General features: G+C 45.2%; 1 protein-coding gene across 1 annotated transcript in view; it reads left to right on the top strand.

Annotated features, from left to right (window-relative positions):
* The window catches only part of LOC311137498 (otogelin-like protein), a gene marked incomplete at its 5' end in the record, with an annotated part of 59,317 nt that overhangs the window by 25,267 nt on the left and 14,813 nt on the right, over positions 1 to 19,237 (top strand). The window contains 4 exons of the mRNA XM_084172030.1: positions 6,464 to 6,595; positions 6,859 to 7,005; positions 7,179 to 7,298; positions 7,668 to 7,784. Of these exons, the coding sequence (XP_084028156.1) occupies positions 6,464 to 6,595; positions 6,859 to 7,005; positions 7,179 to 7,298; positions 7,668 to 7,784 (516 nt within the window). The remainder of the gene's footprint in view (positions 1 to 6,463; positions 6,596 to 6,858; positions 7,006 to 7,178; positions 7,299 to 7,667; positions 7,785 to 19,237) is intronic.

Here is a 19,237-nt window from a genome sequence, read left to right as displayed (position 1 = left end):
AGTGTGTCTGGCTTCAGACCAAGAATTGTTCCTTAGCTGAATTAACTCAGAAAGTTCAGGCGTGAACCATGGGTTTGCTCTATCTTTAATTCTTAATCTCTTCATAGGAGCATGTTTATCAGATACAGTTGAAGTCGGAAGTTTACATACACCTTAGCCAAATACATTTAAACTCAGTTTTTCACAATTCCTGACATTTAATCCTAGTAAAAATTCCCTGTTTTAGGTCAGTTAGGATCACCACTTTATTTTAAGAATGTGAAATGTCAGAATAATAGTAGAGAGAATGATTTATTTCAGCTTTTATTTCTTTCATCACATTCCCAGTGGGTCAGAAGTTTACATACACTCAATTAGTATTTGGTAGCATTGCCTTTAAATTGTTTAACTTGGGTCAAACGTTTCGGGTAGCCTTCCACAAGCTTCCCACAATAAGTTGGGTGAATTCTGGCCCATTCCTCCTGACAGAGCTGGTGTAACTGAGTCAGGTTTGTAGGCCTCCTTGCTCGCACACGCTTTTTCAGTTCTGCCAACAAATGTTCTATAGGATTGAAGTCAGGGCTTTGTGATGGCCACTCCAATACCTTGACTTTGTTGTCCTTAAGCCATTTTGCCACAACTTTGGAAGTATGCTTGGGGTCATTGTCCATTTGGAAAACCCATTTGCGACCAAGCTTTAACTTCCTGACTGATGTCTTGAGATGTTGCTTCAATATATCCACATAATTTTCCTTCCTCATGATGCCATCTATTTTGTGAAGTTCACCAGTCCCTCCTGCAGCAAAGCACCCCCACAGCATGATGCTGCCACCCCCGTGCTTCACGGTTGGGATGGTGTTCTTCGGCTTGCAAGCAGCCCCCTTTTTCCTCCAAACTTAACGATGGTCATTATGGCCAAACAGTTCTATTTTTGTTTCATCAGACCAGAGGACATTTCTCCAAAAAGTACGATATTTGTCCCCATGTGCAGTTGCAAACCATAGTCTGGCATTTTTATGGCGGTTTTGGAGCAGTTGCTTCTTCCTTGCTGAGCAGCATTTCAGGTTATGTCGATATAGGACTCGTTTTACTGTGGATATAGGTACTTTTGTACGTGTTTCCTCCAGCATCTTCACAAGGTCCTTTGCTGTTGTTCTGGGATTGATTTGCACTTTTCGCACCAAAGTACGTTCATCTCTAGGAGACAGAACGCGTCTCCTTCCTGAGCGGTATGACGGCTGCGTGGTCCCATGGTGTTTATACTTGCGTACTATTGTTTGTACAGATGAACGTGGTACCTTCAGGCGTTTGGAAATTGCTCCCAAGGATGAACCAGACTTGTGGAGGTCTACAATTTCTTTCTGAGGTCTTGGCTGATTTCTTTTGATTTTCCCATGATGTCAAGCAAAGAGGCACCGAGTTTGAAGGTAGGCCTTGAAATACATCCACAGGTACACCTCCAATTGACTCAAATGATGTCAATTAGTCTATCAGAAGCTTCTAAAGCCATGACATCATTTTCTGGAATTTTCCAAGCTGTTTAAAGGCACAGTCAACTTAGTGTATGTAAACTTCTGACCCACTGGAATTGTGATGCAGTGAATTATAAGTGAAATAATCTGTCTGTAAACAATTGTTGGAAAAATTACTTGTGTCATGCACAAAGTAGATGTCCTAACCGACTTGCCAAAACTATAGTTTGTTAACAAGACATTTGTGGAGTGGTTGAAAAACGAGTTTTAATGACTCCAACCTAAGTGTATGTAAACTTCCGACTTCAACTGTACAGAGATAAACATACTAGAGAATTGTTCATGGTCAAGTTATGCTTCCGGAGTGTCATTCACACTAAGTAATGGAAGTGTTTAAAGTTTCTCTTAGTGATAAGGCGTGGTTTAGTTTTAGGCAACTTTGTGTTTCTGACACAGACTATGGGACAGTGATCACTGAGGTCCATAGCAAAGACACCACTAGTTTAGTATTTATGAGGGTTATTTGTAAGTATGAGATCAATCAGAGTTGATTTAGCAGGATTATTTACGTTAAAAAGAGTGGGCTCAGAAATCAGTTGGACTAAGTTCTGATAAATACATGCTGATTTCAGACAATCAGACGAGGGAGTAAGCCAAACGAGATTCAGATCCCCCAATATCACTATTTCAGAGGCTATGAATGGGGCTAGTTGCTCCCGCGGTGGCAGAGGAGGGTGATAGATCCCAGCAACATAGAAAGTAAAATTCTGGGAAATAACAACATTTATAACTAGTAGCTCAAATTGGGTCACCTTAAAGTTGTTTTCCACATACATTGCTATACCGCCACCATTCTTTGGCCTATCACATCTGTAAACATTTTAATCATGAAGTGCAATGGAGTTATCATCAACAGAGCTTTTTAACCATGTTTCAGAGCACACTAAAATGTCGGGATTTGTATCCCATACCCAAATGTCCAACATGTCCATCTTGGAGATAATACTTTGTACATTCATTTGCATTAGCCAAAGCCTGAGCCTTGTTTTAAAGTCTGCTGGAGAGTGTACAGTCGGAGGATGGGGCAGACTGGCAGAGCAAACAGTACTAATGGGGGGAAATAGCTCAACAGGATTTAGATGGCTGATTTTAGCAGCTCTAGAACTGAGAGACTTTCTAGCAGACCGTACACGGGACTGAGTAGTAATAACGGGAATTACCTATGGGCTTGGGCTGTCAGAGAGTCACTGGGTTAGCGACTGTGCTATGTTCAAAGAGAGCCGCTGTGCTCTGTGCTCTGTGTGTGTGTGTGTGTGTGTGTGTGTGTGTTCGTGCGTGCATGCATGCAAGTGATTGTGTGTGTGTGTGTGTGGGTGTGTGTGTGTAGGCAGATTGGGATCAGGGAAAGGGGATCCAAGGAGTTTCTCTAATCTGGGAACGATTTTTAATTAGAGCGACTGAGGTAAGCAAAGCTGGATCAACACACACACACACACACACACACACACACACACACACACACACACACACACACACACACACACACACACACACACACCTGAGTAACACAAAGAGTGGCCTGTTCGCGGCAGACTCCCAGGGATATAAAATTAGAATGAGCAGGACGTTGGGACATTCCAGTTATAATCAAGGTTCTGTGGTGGCTGGACCGGCAGCCATATTGTGTGTTCTATCTGATGCTGATCACATCACAGTTCCCTGTTCTGTTGTCTATTCTGTTACCCAGGGCTATGAGCTGGGGTAACAACTAAGTCTCCTGATCCCTCCTGAAACAGATATGCATTGTATCTGACAGGTACTCTAAGATACACTACATGTCCAAAAGTATGTGGACATCTGCTCGTCGAACATCTAATTACAAAATCATGGGCATTAATATGGAGTTGGTCCCCCCTTTGCTGCTATAACAACCTCCACTCTTCTGGGAAGGCTTTCCACTAGATGTTGGAGCATTGCTGCGGGGACTTGCTTCCATTCATTCACAAGAGCATTAGTGAGGTTGGGCACTGATGTTCGGCGATTAGGCCTGGCTTGCAGTCGGCGTTCCAATTCATCCCAAAGGTGTTCATTGGGGGTTGAAGTCAGGGCTCTGTGCAGGCCAGTCAAGTTCTTCTCGACAAACCATTTCTGTATGGACCTTGCTTTGTGCACAGGGGCATTGTCATGCTGAAACAGGAAAGGGCCTTCCCCAAACTGTTGCCACAAAGTTGGAAGCACAGAATCGTCTAGAATGTAATTGTATGCTGTAGCGTTAAGATTTCCCTTCACTGGAACTAAGGGGCCTAGCCCGAACCATGAAAAACAGCCCCAGACCATTATTCTTCCTCCAACTTTACAGTTGGCACTATGCATTTGGGCAGGTAGCGTTCTCCTGGCAGCCGCCAAACCCAGATTTGTCAGTCGGACTGCCAGATGGTGAAGCGTGATTCAGAGAACTTGTTTCTACTGCTCCAGAGTCCAATGGTGACGAGCTTTACACCACTCCAGCTGACACTTGGCATTGCGCTAGGTGATCTTAGGCTTGTGTGCAGCTGCTCGGCCATGGAAACCCATTTCATGAAGCTCCCGACGAACAGTTCTTGTGCTGACTTTGCTTCCAGAAGCAGTTTGGAACTCGGTAGAGAGTGTTGCAACTGAGGACAAACGATTTTTACGCGCTACACACTTCAGCACTCAGCGGTCCCATTCTGTGAGCTTGTGTGGCTTACCACTTTGTGGCTGAGCCGTTGTTGCTCCTAGACATTTCCACTTCACAATAACAGCACTTACAGTTGACTGGGGAAGCTCTATGATGGTGCCACGTTGAAAGTCACTGAGCTCTTCAGTACGGGCCACTCTACTGCCAATGTTTGTCTATGGAGATTGCATGGCTGTGTGCTCAATTGTATACACCTGTCAGCAATGGGTGTGGCTGAAATAGTTCAATCCACTAATTTGAAGGGGTGTCCACATATTTTGTATACAGCTGAAGTCGGAAGTTTACATACACCTTAGCCAAATACATTTAAACTCAGTTTTTCACAATTCCTGACATTTAATCCTAGTACAAATTCCCTGTCTTAGGTCAGTTAGGATCACCACTTTATTTTAAGAATGTGAAATGTCAGAATAATAATAGAGAGAATGGTTTATTTCAGCTTTTATTTCTTTCATCACATTCCCAGTGGGTCAGAAGTTTACATACACTCAATTAGTATTTGGTAGAATTGCCTTTAAATTGCTTAACTTGGGTCAAACGTTTTGGGTAGCCTTCCACAAGCTTCCCACAATAAGTTGGGTGAATTCTGGCCCATTCCTCCTGACAGAGCTGGTGTAACTGAGTCAGGTTTGAAGGCTTCCTTGCTCGCACATGCTTTTTCAGTTCTGCCCACACATTTTCTATAGGATTGAAGTCAGGGCTTTGTGATGGCCACTCCAATACCTTGACTTTGTTGTCCTTAAGCCATTTTGCCACAACTTTGGAAGTATGCTTGGGGTCATTGTCCATTTGGAAAACCCATTTGCGACCAAGCTTTAACTTCCTGACTGATGTCTTGAGATGTTGCTTCAATATATCCACATAATTTTCCTTCCTCATGATGCCATCTATTTTGTGAAGTTCACCAGTCCTTCCTGCAGCAAAGCACCCCACAGCATGATGCTGCCACCCCCGTGCTTCACGGTTGGGATGGTGTTCTTCGGCTTGCAAGCCTGCCCCTTTTTCCTCCAAACATAACAATGGTCATTATGGCCAAACAGTTCTATTTTTGTTTCATCAGACCAGAGGACATTTCTCCAAAAAGTACGATCTTTGTCCCCATGTGCAGTTGCAAAGCGTAGTCTGGCTTTTTTATGGCGGTTTTGGAGCACTGGCTTCTTCCTTGCTGAGCGGCCTTTCAGGTTATGTCGATATAGGACTTGTTTTACTGTGGATATAGATACTTTTGTACCTGTTTCTTCCAGCATCTTCACAAGGTCCTTTGCTGTTGTTCTGGGATTGATTTGCACTTTTCGCACCAAAGTACGTTCATCTCTAGGAGACAGAACACGTCACCGTCCTGAGCGGTATGACGGCTGCGTGGTCCCATGGTGTTTATACTTGCGTACTATTGTTTGTACAGATGAACGTGGTACCTTCAGGCATTTGGAAATTGCTCCCAAGGATGAACCAGACTTGTGGAGGTCTACAATTCTTTTTCTGAGGTCTTGGCTGATTTCTTTTGATTTTCCCATGATGTCAAGCAAAGAGGCACCGAGTTTGAAGGTATGCCTTGAAATACATCCACAGGTACACCTCCAATTGACTAAAATGATGTCAATTAGCCTATCAGAAGCTTCTAAAGCCATGACATAATTTTCTGGAATTTTCCAAGCTGTTTAAAGGCACAGTCAACTTAGTGTATGTAAACTTCTGACCCACTGGAATTGTGATACAGTGAATTATAAGTGAAATAATCTGTCTGTAAACAATTGTTGGAAGAATTACTGGTGTCATGCACAAAGTAGATGTCCTAACCGACTTGCCAAAACTATAGTTTGTTAACAAGACATTTGTGGAGTGGTTGAAAAATAAGTTTTAATGACTCCAGCCTAAGTGTATGTAAACTTCTGACTTCAACTGTATATAGTGTATGTCAGCTCTTTTCATGACATTGCTATCTGCATTGTTCAGTACATTCGCCACCCTGAACATGATGCTGCTACTGTAAATGTCAGAGACTCCCAGAGGAGGAACACTGAGCGCCAGGAATGCACTGGGGACAGACCTGCACACCACACACAGTACTCTTTATTTTCCCCCAGAGTTTAAATGAAGTCCATAGTAGCCCAGAATAAGGACTGCTGTCTTTCTCTCTGTCTGTCTCTCTCTGTCTGTCTCTCTCTCTGTCTGTCTCTCTCTCTGTCTGTCTGTCTCTCTCTCTCTCTCTCTCTCTCTCTCTCTCTCTCTCTCTCTCTCTCTCTCTCTCTCTCTCTCTCTCTCTCTCTCTCTCTCTCTCTCTCTCTCTCTCCAGAGTATAGATGGTGAGGTGTCCATCGTAGCCCAGAATAAGGATTGTTATCAGAGTGGGATCGTCTGTATGAAGATGCTGGTCATCCATGTTGGATTCACCAAGATTTACTTTGACGACAACTCAGGCCAGCCTGTGCGCATCTCACACACACTCACGCCAACCTTTCCCTTCTCACTCTAAAACCTGAAAGTCCATGAGCTCCCCCTGGTGGGCAGCACCAACCCCCATTTAGAACTAGCTAGAAACTCTTACTGATCTGATAGCTGCTCTAACAAACAAATTATTTGAGTTCGATGAGGAATATTTGGTATGTGTGACACTCCTGGTGTGTCCTAACCAAGGTCTGGTCCGGTGTGGTTGTGTGTGTGTGTGTGTAACCTCTTCTCCTCCTCCAGAGCCCCTCCAGTGTGGTAGGTAAGGGGTCAGAGTTTGAGCTGTGGTCAGCAGGCTACTACACAGCCATCCACTTCCCCAAACAGGACCTGACCGTTCTCTGGGATCGCAAGACGACCGTGCACATCAGAGCTGGACCAGAGTGGAAGGTCAGGATACTTTTACCGCTCACACACACACACACACACACACACACACACACACACACACACACACACACACACACACACACACACTCTCTCTCTCTCTCTCTCTCTCATCAGAACTGAGTTGAACCACATCCACCCCTATTCCTTATTTTTCTCTCTCTGTCTGTCTCTAGGGTCTCCTGAGTGGTCTGTGTGGGAACTTTGACAGTGTGACGGTGAATGACATGACCACGTCCAGTCACATGGAGGTCAGCAATGCTCAGGGCTTTGGAGACAGCTGGGCCCTGGGACAGGTACACACACACACACACACACACACACACACAGTGTTACTTCAAACTCCGAACCATCTAATCTAACTCCCACTTGGAATGATAACTACTGAACTTAACAGATTCACAGCGATTTTTTTTCTTCCCCCCAGTAATGAATAACAGCTGGCTAAACGGGGGAACATTTCCCTTTCATGTTCATAGTCTTTAGTTCGGAAAGTGGAAAGAGGCCTATTTCCCCACCCCTATAACCTATTCCAACTGCCCCCCTCGCTTCCACCATTCAACCCAGTCTCCTGCGTCTCTAGGGTCTACCTGTGATATTTAAGAGAAATCAGACACCCACTCACCCACTCACTCTGTGTGTGTGTGTGTGTTTGTGTGTGTCAGTGTGAGAGTGACTATGTGGTGAAGAGAGCGTGTGAAGGAGACCTGGGTAGACAGCCATACGCCAAGAGAGAGTGTGCTCTACTCTACAGTGACGTCTTTACCCCCTGTCACAACGTGGTGAGTACACACACTCACACTGGGGAGTGGGTTATGGGAAGGATTCTTATCTGCTCTCAGTAAACAAGCTCTACTCTCAGGAGATATACACCAATGGACACACACACACACACAGGGTTCAGGTTAAATGTGTGTGGCAGGTAGCCTACGCTCTTATAAAAAAGGGTTCCGAAAGGGTTCTTCAGCTATTCAGCTTTGCTTTATCTTGGCCAGGTCGCAGTTGTAAATGAGAACTTGTTCTCAACTGGCTTACCTGGTTAAATAAAGGTTAAATAAAATAAAAAAAAGTATAGCTTTTTTTGGATCCAGGTAGAACACTTTTGGGTTCCAGGTAGAATCCTCTGTAGAAAGTGTTCTACATGGAACCCAAAAGGGTTCTACCTGGAACCAAAAGGTTTCTACATGCAACCGAAAAAGGTTATTCAAAGTGTTCTCCTATGGGGACAGCGAAGAACCCTTTAAGGTTCTAGATAGCACCTTTTTTTCTAAGAGTGTTGCGATTAGAGCGTTAGGCCAGTAACCGAAAGGTTGCTGGTTCGAATCCCCGACCCGACAAGGTGAAAAATCTGTCGATGTGCAAGGCACTTAACCCTAATTGCTCCAGGGTCAACAAGATAATGGCAGACCCTGGCCGTGGCCCCACTCTCCAAGGGTGTCTCAGGGGGAGCTGGGATTTGCAAAAAAACACATTTCCAATTCAGACACTAGTACATGTGTGAAAAAGGACAAATATAACCACCCACCAAATTATTATTAAATGTGTGCAGCCCTGGAAGGTGGGTTGTTGGAGGTTGTGTGGTGTTATTCTCTGAGTGGCCAACAGATGGTGCTGAATGACACCATCTGCTTACAAATTGAATAATAAAACAATATAACAAGAGTGACCCTTATTAAGCTGACAGTTTGTTTTAGTAAGATAATGTATTTGAAGGTTTACTTTAGAAAATATTACAGTTTATTGGGTGTAATTTGTTGTCATGACTAAGACAGCACACATACACATGCACGCCATGCATCGCTAATGTCTAATCTGATAGGGCCTTGCATCTCTAATGTCTAATCTGTATAGGGGAATAAGCAGACAAGAAAATGCACATCCAGAGGTGGCGCTTCTTGTGGTCAGTGATTTTAATGCAGGGAACCTGAAATCCGTTTGACCTAATTTTTACCAGAACGTCACCTGTGCAACTAGAGGCGAAAAAACTCTAGATCACCTTTACTCCACACAGAAACGCATACAAGGCTTTCCCTCACCCTCCCTTTGTCAAATCTGACCATAACTCTATACTCCTGATTCCTGCTTACAAGCAAAAACTCAAACATGAAGTACCAGTGACGCGCTCAATATGGATTGTTTCACTAGCAAAGACTGGAATATGTTCCAGGATTCATCCGATAACATTGAGGAGTTTACCACATCAGTCACCGGCTTCATTAATAAGTGCATCGACGACGTCGTCCCCACAGTGACTGTACGTACATATCCTAACCAGAAGCCATGGATTACAGGCAACATCCTCACTGAGCTAAAGGCTAGAGCTGCCGCTTTCAAGGAGTGGGACACTAATCCGGACGCTTATAAGAAATCCTGCTACGACCTCCGACGAGCCATCAAACAGGCAAAGCGTCAATACAGGACTAAAATTGAATCCTACTAGGCCGGCTCTGACGCTCGTCGCATGTGGCAGGGCTTGCAAACGATCATGGATTACAAAGAGAAACCCAGCCGCGAGCTGCCCAGTGACATGAGCCTACCAGACGATCTAAATGCCTTCTATGCTCGCTTCAAAGCAAGCAACACTGAACCATGCATGAGCGCACCAGCTGTTCCGGATGACTGTATGATCTCGCTCTCCATAGCCGATGTGAGTAAGACCTTTAACCCTTTGACACGTACAAACACACAGGTGTGATCATTCTACAGTGGTCCCTGCAGCGTACGCTCAAACCAGTGTGATTAGAACACTTCATTAGACCATATAGTAATGACTGACGCGACAGTCAGTATTTGAGCTGGCCACACTGATTTCTCACAGAAACATTTTGCACGAACACAGTCTTTACAACGTTATGTCCTCAATGTGAGCAGTTTATTTTTGGATGCAATGTTCAGACGTTCACAGAAGTAGCAACAGCATATCACAATTCTCATCCAAATTGGAAAATGTGGGCTACATTAGTCCTAGTGCTAATTGAGTAAAGAGTGAGCTAACGCAAACTGTCATATTTAGCCAAATCTCGGCTGATAGAAAACATAATATGAATTAGCTAATAGCAATTACTATTTACAATTCATCACATCATGGTTGAGCTCACCAGTGATTTAAATAATTGAGTAAAACACTTTATAAAAGACTAATGTAATCCGACGGTGGGCAGAGTTTGTGCGCACCGCAATGTTTGTTTTTCTGTGTCAACTAAAGATAAGAAGAGGTGACAAGATGAGTTGGGTCTATTTGCAGTATGCACATTGAAGGCGAAGGGGGTGTGTCGTCTACCATCATTTACTTCCCATCATTCACTTCCGGAATCTTTGGTCTGACAGACATTTACATGACACCAAGAATGCATTGAATGATGTCAACAAACATTGCTCCACACATAGCCGGCAAATAGCTTAGCATTAGCTCATCATAATCAGTACAACCTTCAAAAAAGTATTTTACACAAATCATATATGTCCATTAAAATATATGCAAGAATCGGAATGCATAATTTGTCACCAGTAAAACTTGAAAACATGAATAAAACAGCAAATAAAGAAATTATTACCACACAAACCATTTTCTGATAGTGATTTATTGATACAAGTGGCCCGTGCCGGTGTTATGATACTGATGATTTGTTGCCACATATGGTTTGTTTACGTTTCTACTGTTGTGGCTCGATGGAGTAGCTAGGCCTACAACAGCTCAATCTAGTGGTTGCGTCAGGGACAACAGTTGTTGTCAACTGTAACATTGTAGCTCATTCTAAGCCTAACCCTTTTCCTAACCTTAACCTCATTCTCTTAACTTCCTATGTTAATTCACCTAACCTACTGAGTTAGTTCTCCTAACATTTACATTTACATTTTAGCAGACGCTCTTATCCAGAGCGACTTACAGGAGCAATTAGGGTTAAGTGCCTTGCTCAAGGGCACATTAACGTCATTTAGCAGACGCTCTTAGCCAGAGCGACTCACAAATTGGTGCGTTCACCCTATAGCCAGTGGGATAACCACTTTACAATTGGGGGGGGGGGGGGGGGGGGTAGAAGGATTCCTTTATCCTATCCCAGGTATTCCTTAAAGAGGTGGGGTTTCAAATGTCTCCGGAAAGTGGTGAGTGACTCCGCTGTCCTGGCGTCGTGAGGGAGCTTGTTCCACCATTGGGGTGCCAGAGCAGCGAACAGTTTTGACTGGGCTGAGCGGGAACTATGCTTCCGCAGAGGAAGGGGAGCCAGCAGGCCAGAGGTGGATGAGTGCAATGCCCTCGTTTGGGTGTAGGGACTGATCAGAGCCTGAAGGTACAGAGGTGCCGTTCCCCTCACTGCTCCATAGGCAAGCACCATGGTCTTGTAGCGGATGCGAGCTTCAACTGGAAGCCAGTGGAGTGTGCGGAGGAGGGGGGTGACGTGAGAGAACTTGGGAAGGTTGAACACCAGACGGGCTGCGGCATTCTGGATGAGTTGTAGGGGTTTAATGGCACAGGCAGGGAGGCCAGCCAACAGCGAGTTGCAGTAGTCCAGACGGGAGATGACAAGTGCCTGGATTAGGACCTGTGCCGCTTCCTGTGTAAGGCAGGGTCGTACTCTCCGAATGTTGTAGAGCATGAACCTGCAGGAGCGGGTCACCGCCTTGATGTTGGCGGAGAACGACAGGGTGTTGTCCAGGGTCACGCCTAGGCTCTTCGCACTCTGGGAGGAGGACACAGAGGAGTTGTCAACCGTGATGGCGAGATCATGGAACGGGCAGTCCTTCCCCGGGAGGAAGAGCAGCTCCGTCTTGCCAGGGTTCAGCTTGAGGTGGTGATCCGTCATCCATACTGATATGTCTGCCAGACATGCAGAGATGCGATTCGCCACCTGGTTATCAGAAGGGGGAAAGGAGAAGATTAGTTGTGTGTCGTCAGCGTAGCAATGATAGGAGAGACCATGTGAGGATATGACAGAGCCAAGTGACTTGGTGTATAGGGAGAAAAGGAGAGGGCCTAGAACTGAGCCTTGGGGGACACCAGTGGTGAGAGCACGTGGTGCGGAGACAGCTTCTCGCCACGCCACTTGGTAGGAGCGACCGGTCAGGTAGGACGCAATCCAGGAGTGAGCCGCGCCGGAGATGCCCAGCTCGGAGAGGGTGGAGAGGAGGATCTGATGGTTCACAGTATCAAAGGCAGCAGACAGGTCTAGAAGGACAAGAGCAGAGGAGAGAGAGTTAGCTTTAGCAGTGCGGAGAGTCTCCGTGACACAGAGAAGAGCAGTCTCAGTGTCAACTAACCTGCCATGTTAATTATCCTAACCTGCTATGGTAAACAAACCATCTGTGGAGACAAATCATCAGTATCAACACACCGGCAGCCAATCACATCTCCCCTGACACTCACTTGGAGCCATTCAGTGTTGTTGTTTATGTATGTAGCTAGTGGGCTAAGCTGTAGCATTAGCAATGTCTTTCAAAAGGAGACAACTCACAAATGTGGAAATTCTGGAGATTTTTGTAAATTCTGACAGTGACACTGAGGAGCTGCCCCCAGCTTTGTGGCCATTGAGAACCCTGAATCTGAGGACCCCTTTCCAACCGATGAAGTCCCAGGTCCCTCTGAACAAGCTGGTGGTGATGGAAGCAGACCAATAGTGGGTGAAGTACAGGAGGTCTGTGGTAGCTGGAAGGCCGCCAGCCATTTCACCCCTCCTGGCCCAGCTGTTGGCTTTGATGAGTCCTAGTCTGGAGTGCAAAGTACCTTGCCATCTCCCTCTGAACCAGTGCTTCAAGCTGTTTCTGACAGAGGAGCTGGTCGGAGATATAGTGGAGCTACAGGAGAAGAGAGCCACAGGGAAGGTGGACCTCATTACGGGAGAGAGAAAGATCAAACCAGACTGTGTGGTTGACTATAATCGCACAATGGGGGCAGTGGATAAGGCGGACATGATGAACAGCTTTGTGGCATGCGCTAGGAAAACCACCAATTGGTATAAGAATATATTTTTCCATCTGATCGGTACTGCTGTCCTCAATGGCTAACAAGCAAAATGATTACTGAACAAGGTTTTTTGTAATTGGATATACAGTTCACATAAAAATCAAATACAGTTCCATTATGCAATTATATGGACAATATCTCACCCACCTCCCCACTCCCGCATCATAATCCTCCCTACTCCCTCTCCAAACAGTATGTTGCTAGCATACAAAAGCTGTCCTCAATCTTCGGCAAGAAAGATGTTCAGTTCAAGATGATGTTGGCACGTTATTTACATTTACGGCATTTAGCAGACGCTCTTATCCAGAGCGACTTACAGTTAGTGCATACATGATTCTTTTTATTTTATTTACCACATGGGAATTGAACCCACAACCCTGGCGTTGCAAACACCATGCTCTACCAACTGAGCTACATCCCCTGCCGGCCATTCTCTCCCCTACCCTAGGCCAATTGTGCGCCGCCCCATTGGTCTCCCGGTTGCAGCCAGCTACAGCAGAGCCTGGATTCGAACCAGGATCTCTAGTGGCACAGCTAGCACTGCGATGCAGTGCCTTAAACCACTGCGCCACTCGGGAGACTATGTTCAATACTGTGTATGTGTGGTTTCTGAAAGTACAGAATAAAGAGGATTTATTAGTAATTAGAATAAAATATCAGGACATAGCAATAAAACAATATTACAATGAAGTAACATAGTAACTGAAGAGCTCCACAAGGGCTCCACTAGGGGGCAGGGTAGGGCAGAGCTGTGCTAAACAGGCCAAATGAATACACCGGCCAATGCAATGGTCATGATAAGGCCAGGGCAGCTTCAAAGGATACAAAACAAGCTAATACTTATTTGACCCCATTAGCATTAGCATTGTTTTACAGAACTAATAGAAAAATGTAACTACATAAGCACAATTGAGTTATACACCATAAAGGTTATGAAATCAGTACCTCATGGGTCCACGGTTATAAAGGAATACACACAGAATACATTATACTCCATACATAAATACGGTGTGCTACAGTAGAAATGACATAACATGATATACAGAAAATGTATTATGATAAAGTCTCCCGAGTGGCGCAGTGATCTAAGGCACTGCATCGCAGTGCTAGCTGTGCCACTAGAGATCCTGGTTCGAATCCAGGCTCTGTCGTGGCCGGCCGTGACCGGGAGACCCATGGGGTGGAGCACAATTGGCCCAGCGTCGTCTAGGGTAGGGGAGAGAATGGCCGGCAGGGGATGTAGCTTAGTTGGTAGAGCATGGTGTTTGCAACGCCAGGGTTGTGGGTTCGTTTACCACGGGGGGGTATGAAAAAAAATTACAATAATGTATGCAATCACTGGATAAGAGCGTCTGCTAAATGACTAAAATGTAAATGTAATAAGGCATTTACTTTGATAGGAATGCACACAGTAATTATTAGTAAGGAAAACAACAATGAAGGCAAAGCGGGCGCCAGACGGAAAATGTGCCAGGGGGAAAAGGTTTGGGCAGGTTCTGTTCTGACTGGAGATACGCAAATGTATGCATACTTGACCTGAGAAAACTCTAGGGGAGTGCTTGGGCTCTCATGGAAGAGAAAGGTTTGTCCGGCTCATCTAGCTAATCCTTGCCTTACATTAGCATAGCATGCCTCAAATGTAAATTGTCTGCAACAGTGAAATGGGCTACTTCTATGTCAATTAATAAGGAGGCGGAACGCACCTCATTTCAAACTGTTCGAAAATCATTTACAATTTGAAACTTGATAATTAGCAGGCAGCGTGCCTTGTTTTGAGGGCAGCATGGGTTAACTGTCCTGTTGCATAACAATCACATTTTGGAACAGTGAGCGAATTCTGACATCACGTGCATAAGAAAACTCAAGCTGGGGGGACCGAGATATTTGGAACTCATGTGTGAAAAGGTTAAACAGGTTAACATTCACAAGGCCATGGGGCCAGACGGATTACCAGGACGCATACTCAGAGCATCCGCTGACCAGCTGGCAAGTGTCTTCACTGACTTTTTCAACCTCTCCCTGACCCAGTCTGTAATACCTACAGTACATGTTTCAAGCAGATCCTGTGCCCAAGAACTCCAAGGTAACCTTTCTAAATGACTATCGCCCCGTAGCACTCACATCTGTACCAAAAGGGTTATTTGGCTGTCCCAATAGGAGAACCCTTTTTGGTTCCAGGTAGAACCCTTTTGGGTTCCATGTAGAACCTCCTGTGGAAAAGGTTTTACATGGAACCCAAAAGGGTTCTACCTGGAACCAAAAATGTTTCTTCAAAGGGTTCTCCTATGGGGACAGCCGATGAACCCTTTTAGGAACCCTTTTAGGTGTGTAGCCATGAAATGCTTTGAAAGGCTGGTCATGGTTTACATCGACACCATCATTCCAGACACCCTGGACCCACTCCAATTCGCATACCACCCCAACAGATCCACAGATGACACAATCTCAATTGCATGCCACACTGTTCTCTCCCACCTGGACAAGAAGAACACCTACAGTGGGGAGAACAAGTATTTGATACACTGCCGATTTTGCAGGTTTTCCTACTTACAAAGCATGTAGAGGTCTGTAATGTTTATCATAGGTACACTTCAACTGTGAGAGACGGAATCTAACAAATCCAAATCCAAAATCCAGAAAATCACATTGTATGATTTTTATGTAATTCATTTGCATTTTATTGCATGACATAAGTATTTGATCACCTACCAACCAGTAAGAATTCCGGCTCTCACAGACCTGTTAGTTTTTCTTTAAGAAGCCCTCCTGTTCTCCACTCATGACCTGTATTAACTGCACCTGTTTGAACTCGTTACCTGTATAAAAGACACCTGTCCACACACTCAATCAAACAGACTCCAACCTCTCCACAATGGCCAAGACCAGAGAGCTGTGTAAGGACATCAGGGATAAAATTGTAGACCTGCACAAGGCTGGGATGGGCTACAGGACAATAGGCAAGCAGCTTGGTGAGAAGGCAACAACTGTTGGCGCAATTATTAGAAAATGGAAGAAGTTCAAGATGACGGTCAATCACCCTCGGTCTGGGGCTCCATGCAAGATCTCACCTCATGGGGCATCAATGATCATGAGGAAGGTGAGGGATCAGCCCAGAACTACACGGCAGGACCTGGTCAATGACCTGAAGAGAGCTGGGACCACAGTCTCAAAGAAAACCATTAGTAACACACTACGCCGTCATGGATTAAAATCCTGCAGCGCACGCAAGGTCCCCCTGCTCAAGCCAGCGCATGTCCAGGCCCGTCTGAAGTTTGCCAATGACCATCTGGATGATCCAGAGGAGGAATGGGAGAAGGTCATGTGGTCTGATGAGACAAAAATATAGCTTTTTGGTCTAAACTCCACTCGCCGTGTTTGGAGGAAGAAGAAGGATGAGTACAACCCCAAGAACACCATCCCAACCGTGAAGCATGGAGGTGGAAACATCATTCTTTGGGGATGCTTTTCTGCAAAGGGGACAGGACGACTGCACCGTATTGAGGGGAGGATGGATGGGGCCATGTATCGCGAGATCTTGGCCAACAACCTCCTTCCCTCAGTAAGAGCATTGAAGATGGGTCGTGGCTGGGACTTCCAGCATGACAACGACCCGAAACACACAGCCAGGGCAACTAAGGAGTGGCTCCGTAAGAAGCATCTCAAGGTCCTGGAGTGGCCTAGCCAGTCTCCAGACCTGAACCCAATAGAAAATCTTTGGAGGGAGCTGAAAGTCCGTATTGCCCAGCGACAGCCCCAAAACCTGAAGGATCTGGAGAAGGTCTGTATGGAGGAGTGGGCCAAAATCCCTGCTGCAGTGTGTGCAAACCTGGTCAAGACCTACAGGAAACGTATGATCTCTGTAATTGCAAACAAAGGTTTCTGTACCAAATATTAAGTTCTGCTTTTCTGATGTATCAAATACTTATGTCATGCAATAAAATGCAAATGAATTACTTAAAAATCATACAATGTGATTTTCTGGATTTTTTGTTTTAGATTCTGTCTCTCACAGTTGAAGTGTACCTATGATAAAAAATTACAGACCTCTACATGCTTTGTAAGTAGGAAAACCTGCTAAATCGGCAGTGTATCAAATACTTGTTCTCCCCACTGTATGTGAGAATGCTGTTCATTGACTACAGCTCAGCGTTCAACACCATAGTGCCCTCCAAGCTCATCACTAAGCTCAGCAGTGGCGTGTATACATGGATGCCATGGGAAGCCAGGTTTCCCCAAAAACAATTACCAAGAAAAAAACATACAAAGTCATTTATCTTTCATCTTTCTGTGTTTCATGAATTTCCTTCAATTCGCAAGAGGTTGAATGTATCTCACCGGAGAAAGCATCCAAGTGAACTGATTTGGACCTGTGGTTTTACTTAAATCTCCGTACTGGCCGATGATTATAACGGCGATTCTGATCCATGCATGAATGTATACATTGTGCCCCTGGCCTGAGAGGATGGAAGTTCAACATGTCGCTAGATGTAGTAATGTTAGGCTAATGTTAACTAGCTAGCCAGGCGCATTGTTGCCCATGAAAGGAAGTTGGGGGAGCAAGCATTTTAGCCAGGTAGCCTAGGACAACAAAAACTAAAAGTCATAGACCGTTTAGGCAACATGAAAGAGGAGGATGGTTTTGGCGTTTCTCTACAAGTAGGGTGAGTCACCATGTTTTTTCTACTTGCACGCACGCACACACACACACATAAATCAGTACAATGGACAGCCACATAATATTTAGCTTACGTTGATTGGACTAAATCATTTTTGGTATCTTTTAGGTGTCACTGTATTAGACTAAGCATAAGTTATTAGATGTTGAAATGGTGTGAGAATAGTGAAGGCAGCGCCTGTTTTCTTTGCGACTTGCGGTAACTCTCTGTGGTTCCAAATCAATAGTTGTTTAGTAGTCCTAAAATGTCAGAAACATTAACTTGCTTGACCATGCTGTAGGTCATGTAACTGTTTGTTACATGCAATATGTTTAGTGGACTTCATCGGACAGATGTTGCTCTCCGGTTTTGTGATGAAACAAAGGTGTGGTTGAATTTATTCTGCCACTGTGTCTTCTTATTTTCTCGGCCTTAGGCCTATATATCACAGTGTCAAGGCATATGAACTAACAGGTTATAGAGCAAACAACGCAATTGGTTGTAATAGCACTGAATAGGACTGAACACCTCCCTCTGCAATTGGATCCTGGACTTCCTGACAGGCCACCCCCGTGTGGTGAGGGTAGGCAACAACACATCCGCCACATCTTCAATACAGGGGCCCCAGGGGTGCGTGTTTTGTCCCCTACTGTACTCCCTGTTGTACTCCCTGTTCACCCACGATTGCGTCTCCACCTACAACTCCAAAACCATTAAAAGTTTTGCTGACAACACAACGATGGTAGGCCTGATCACCGACGACGATGAGACAGCCTATAGGGAGGTCAGTGACCTGGCAGTGTGGTGCCAGGACAACAACCTCTCCTTCAACGTCAGCAAGACAAATAAGCTGATCGTGGACTACAGGTAACGGAGCGCCAAGCATGCCTCCATCCACATCGACGGGGCTGTACTGGAGCGGGTCGAGAGCTTCAAGCTCCTCGGTGTCCACATCACTAAATAATTAACATGGTCCACACACACCAACACAGTTGTGAAGAAAGCACAACATGGCCTCTTCCCACTCAGAAGGCTGAAAATTTGGCATGGGCCCTCAGATCCTCAAAAAGTTCTACAGCTGTACCATTGAGAGCATCTTCACTTGCTGCATCACTGCTTTGTATTGCAACTGCTTGGCATCCAACCACAAGGCGCTACAGAGGGTAGTGCATATGGCCCAGTACATTACTGGTGCCGAGCACCCTGCCATCCTGGACTTCTATACCAGGTGGTGTCAGAGGAAGGCCCTAAAAAAAAATCTAGTTTTTTCTCTCTGCAGTGTTGGGAAGGGCCCGTAAGTAAGCATTTCACTGTTACTGTACACCTGTTGTTTACGAAGCATGTGACAAATAAAATGTGATTTGATCCCCGTGTTCCAGAGTTTAACCCATGTCTCATTGTTCTGATGTCCCATAACTCCTATTCACCCCCCTTCAACACACACACACACACACACAAACATGTCACTCATTCCTATCTACATTATTCACACACACTCCTAACCCACATCTAACCCCGACGACCTGTCTCCCACGACCTGTCTCCCACCACTAAACCTTCACTCACCCCCAGGTAGATATGACCTGGTTCTAATATACATCTGCAACCTGTGTGTGTGTGT

Source organism: Coregonus lavaretus (assembly GCF_964263955.1).
Source record: "Coregonus lavaretus genome assembly, chromosome: 11".
NCBI classification, from domain to species: Eukaryota; Metazoa; Chordata; class Actinopteri; order Salmoniformes; family Salmonidae; genus Coregonus; species Coregonus lavaretus.
This window is presented reverse-complemented; position numbering and strand designations above follow the sequence as displayed.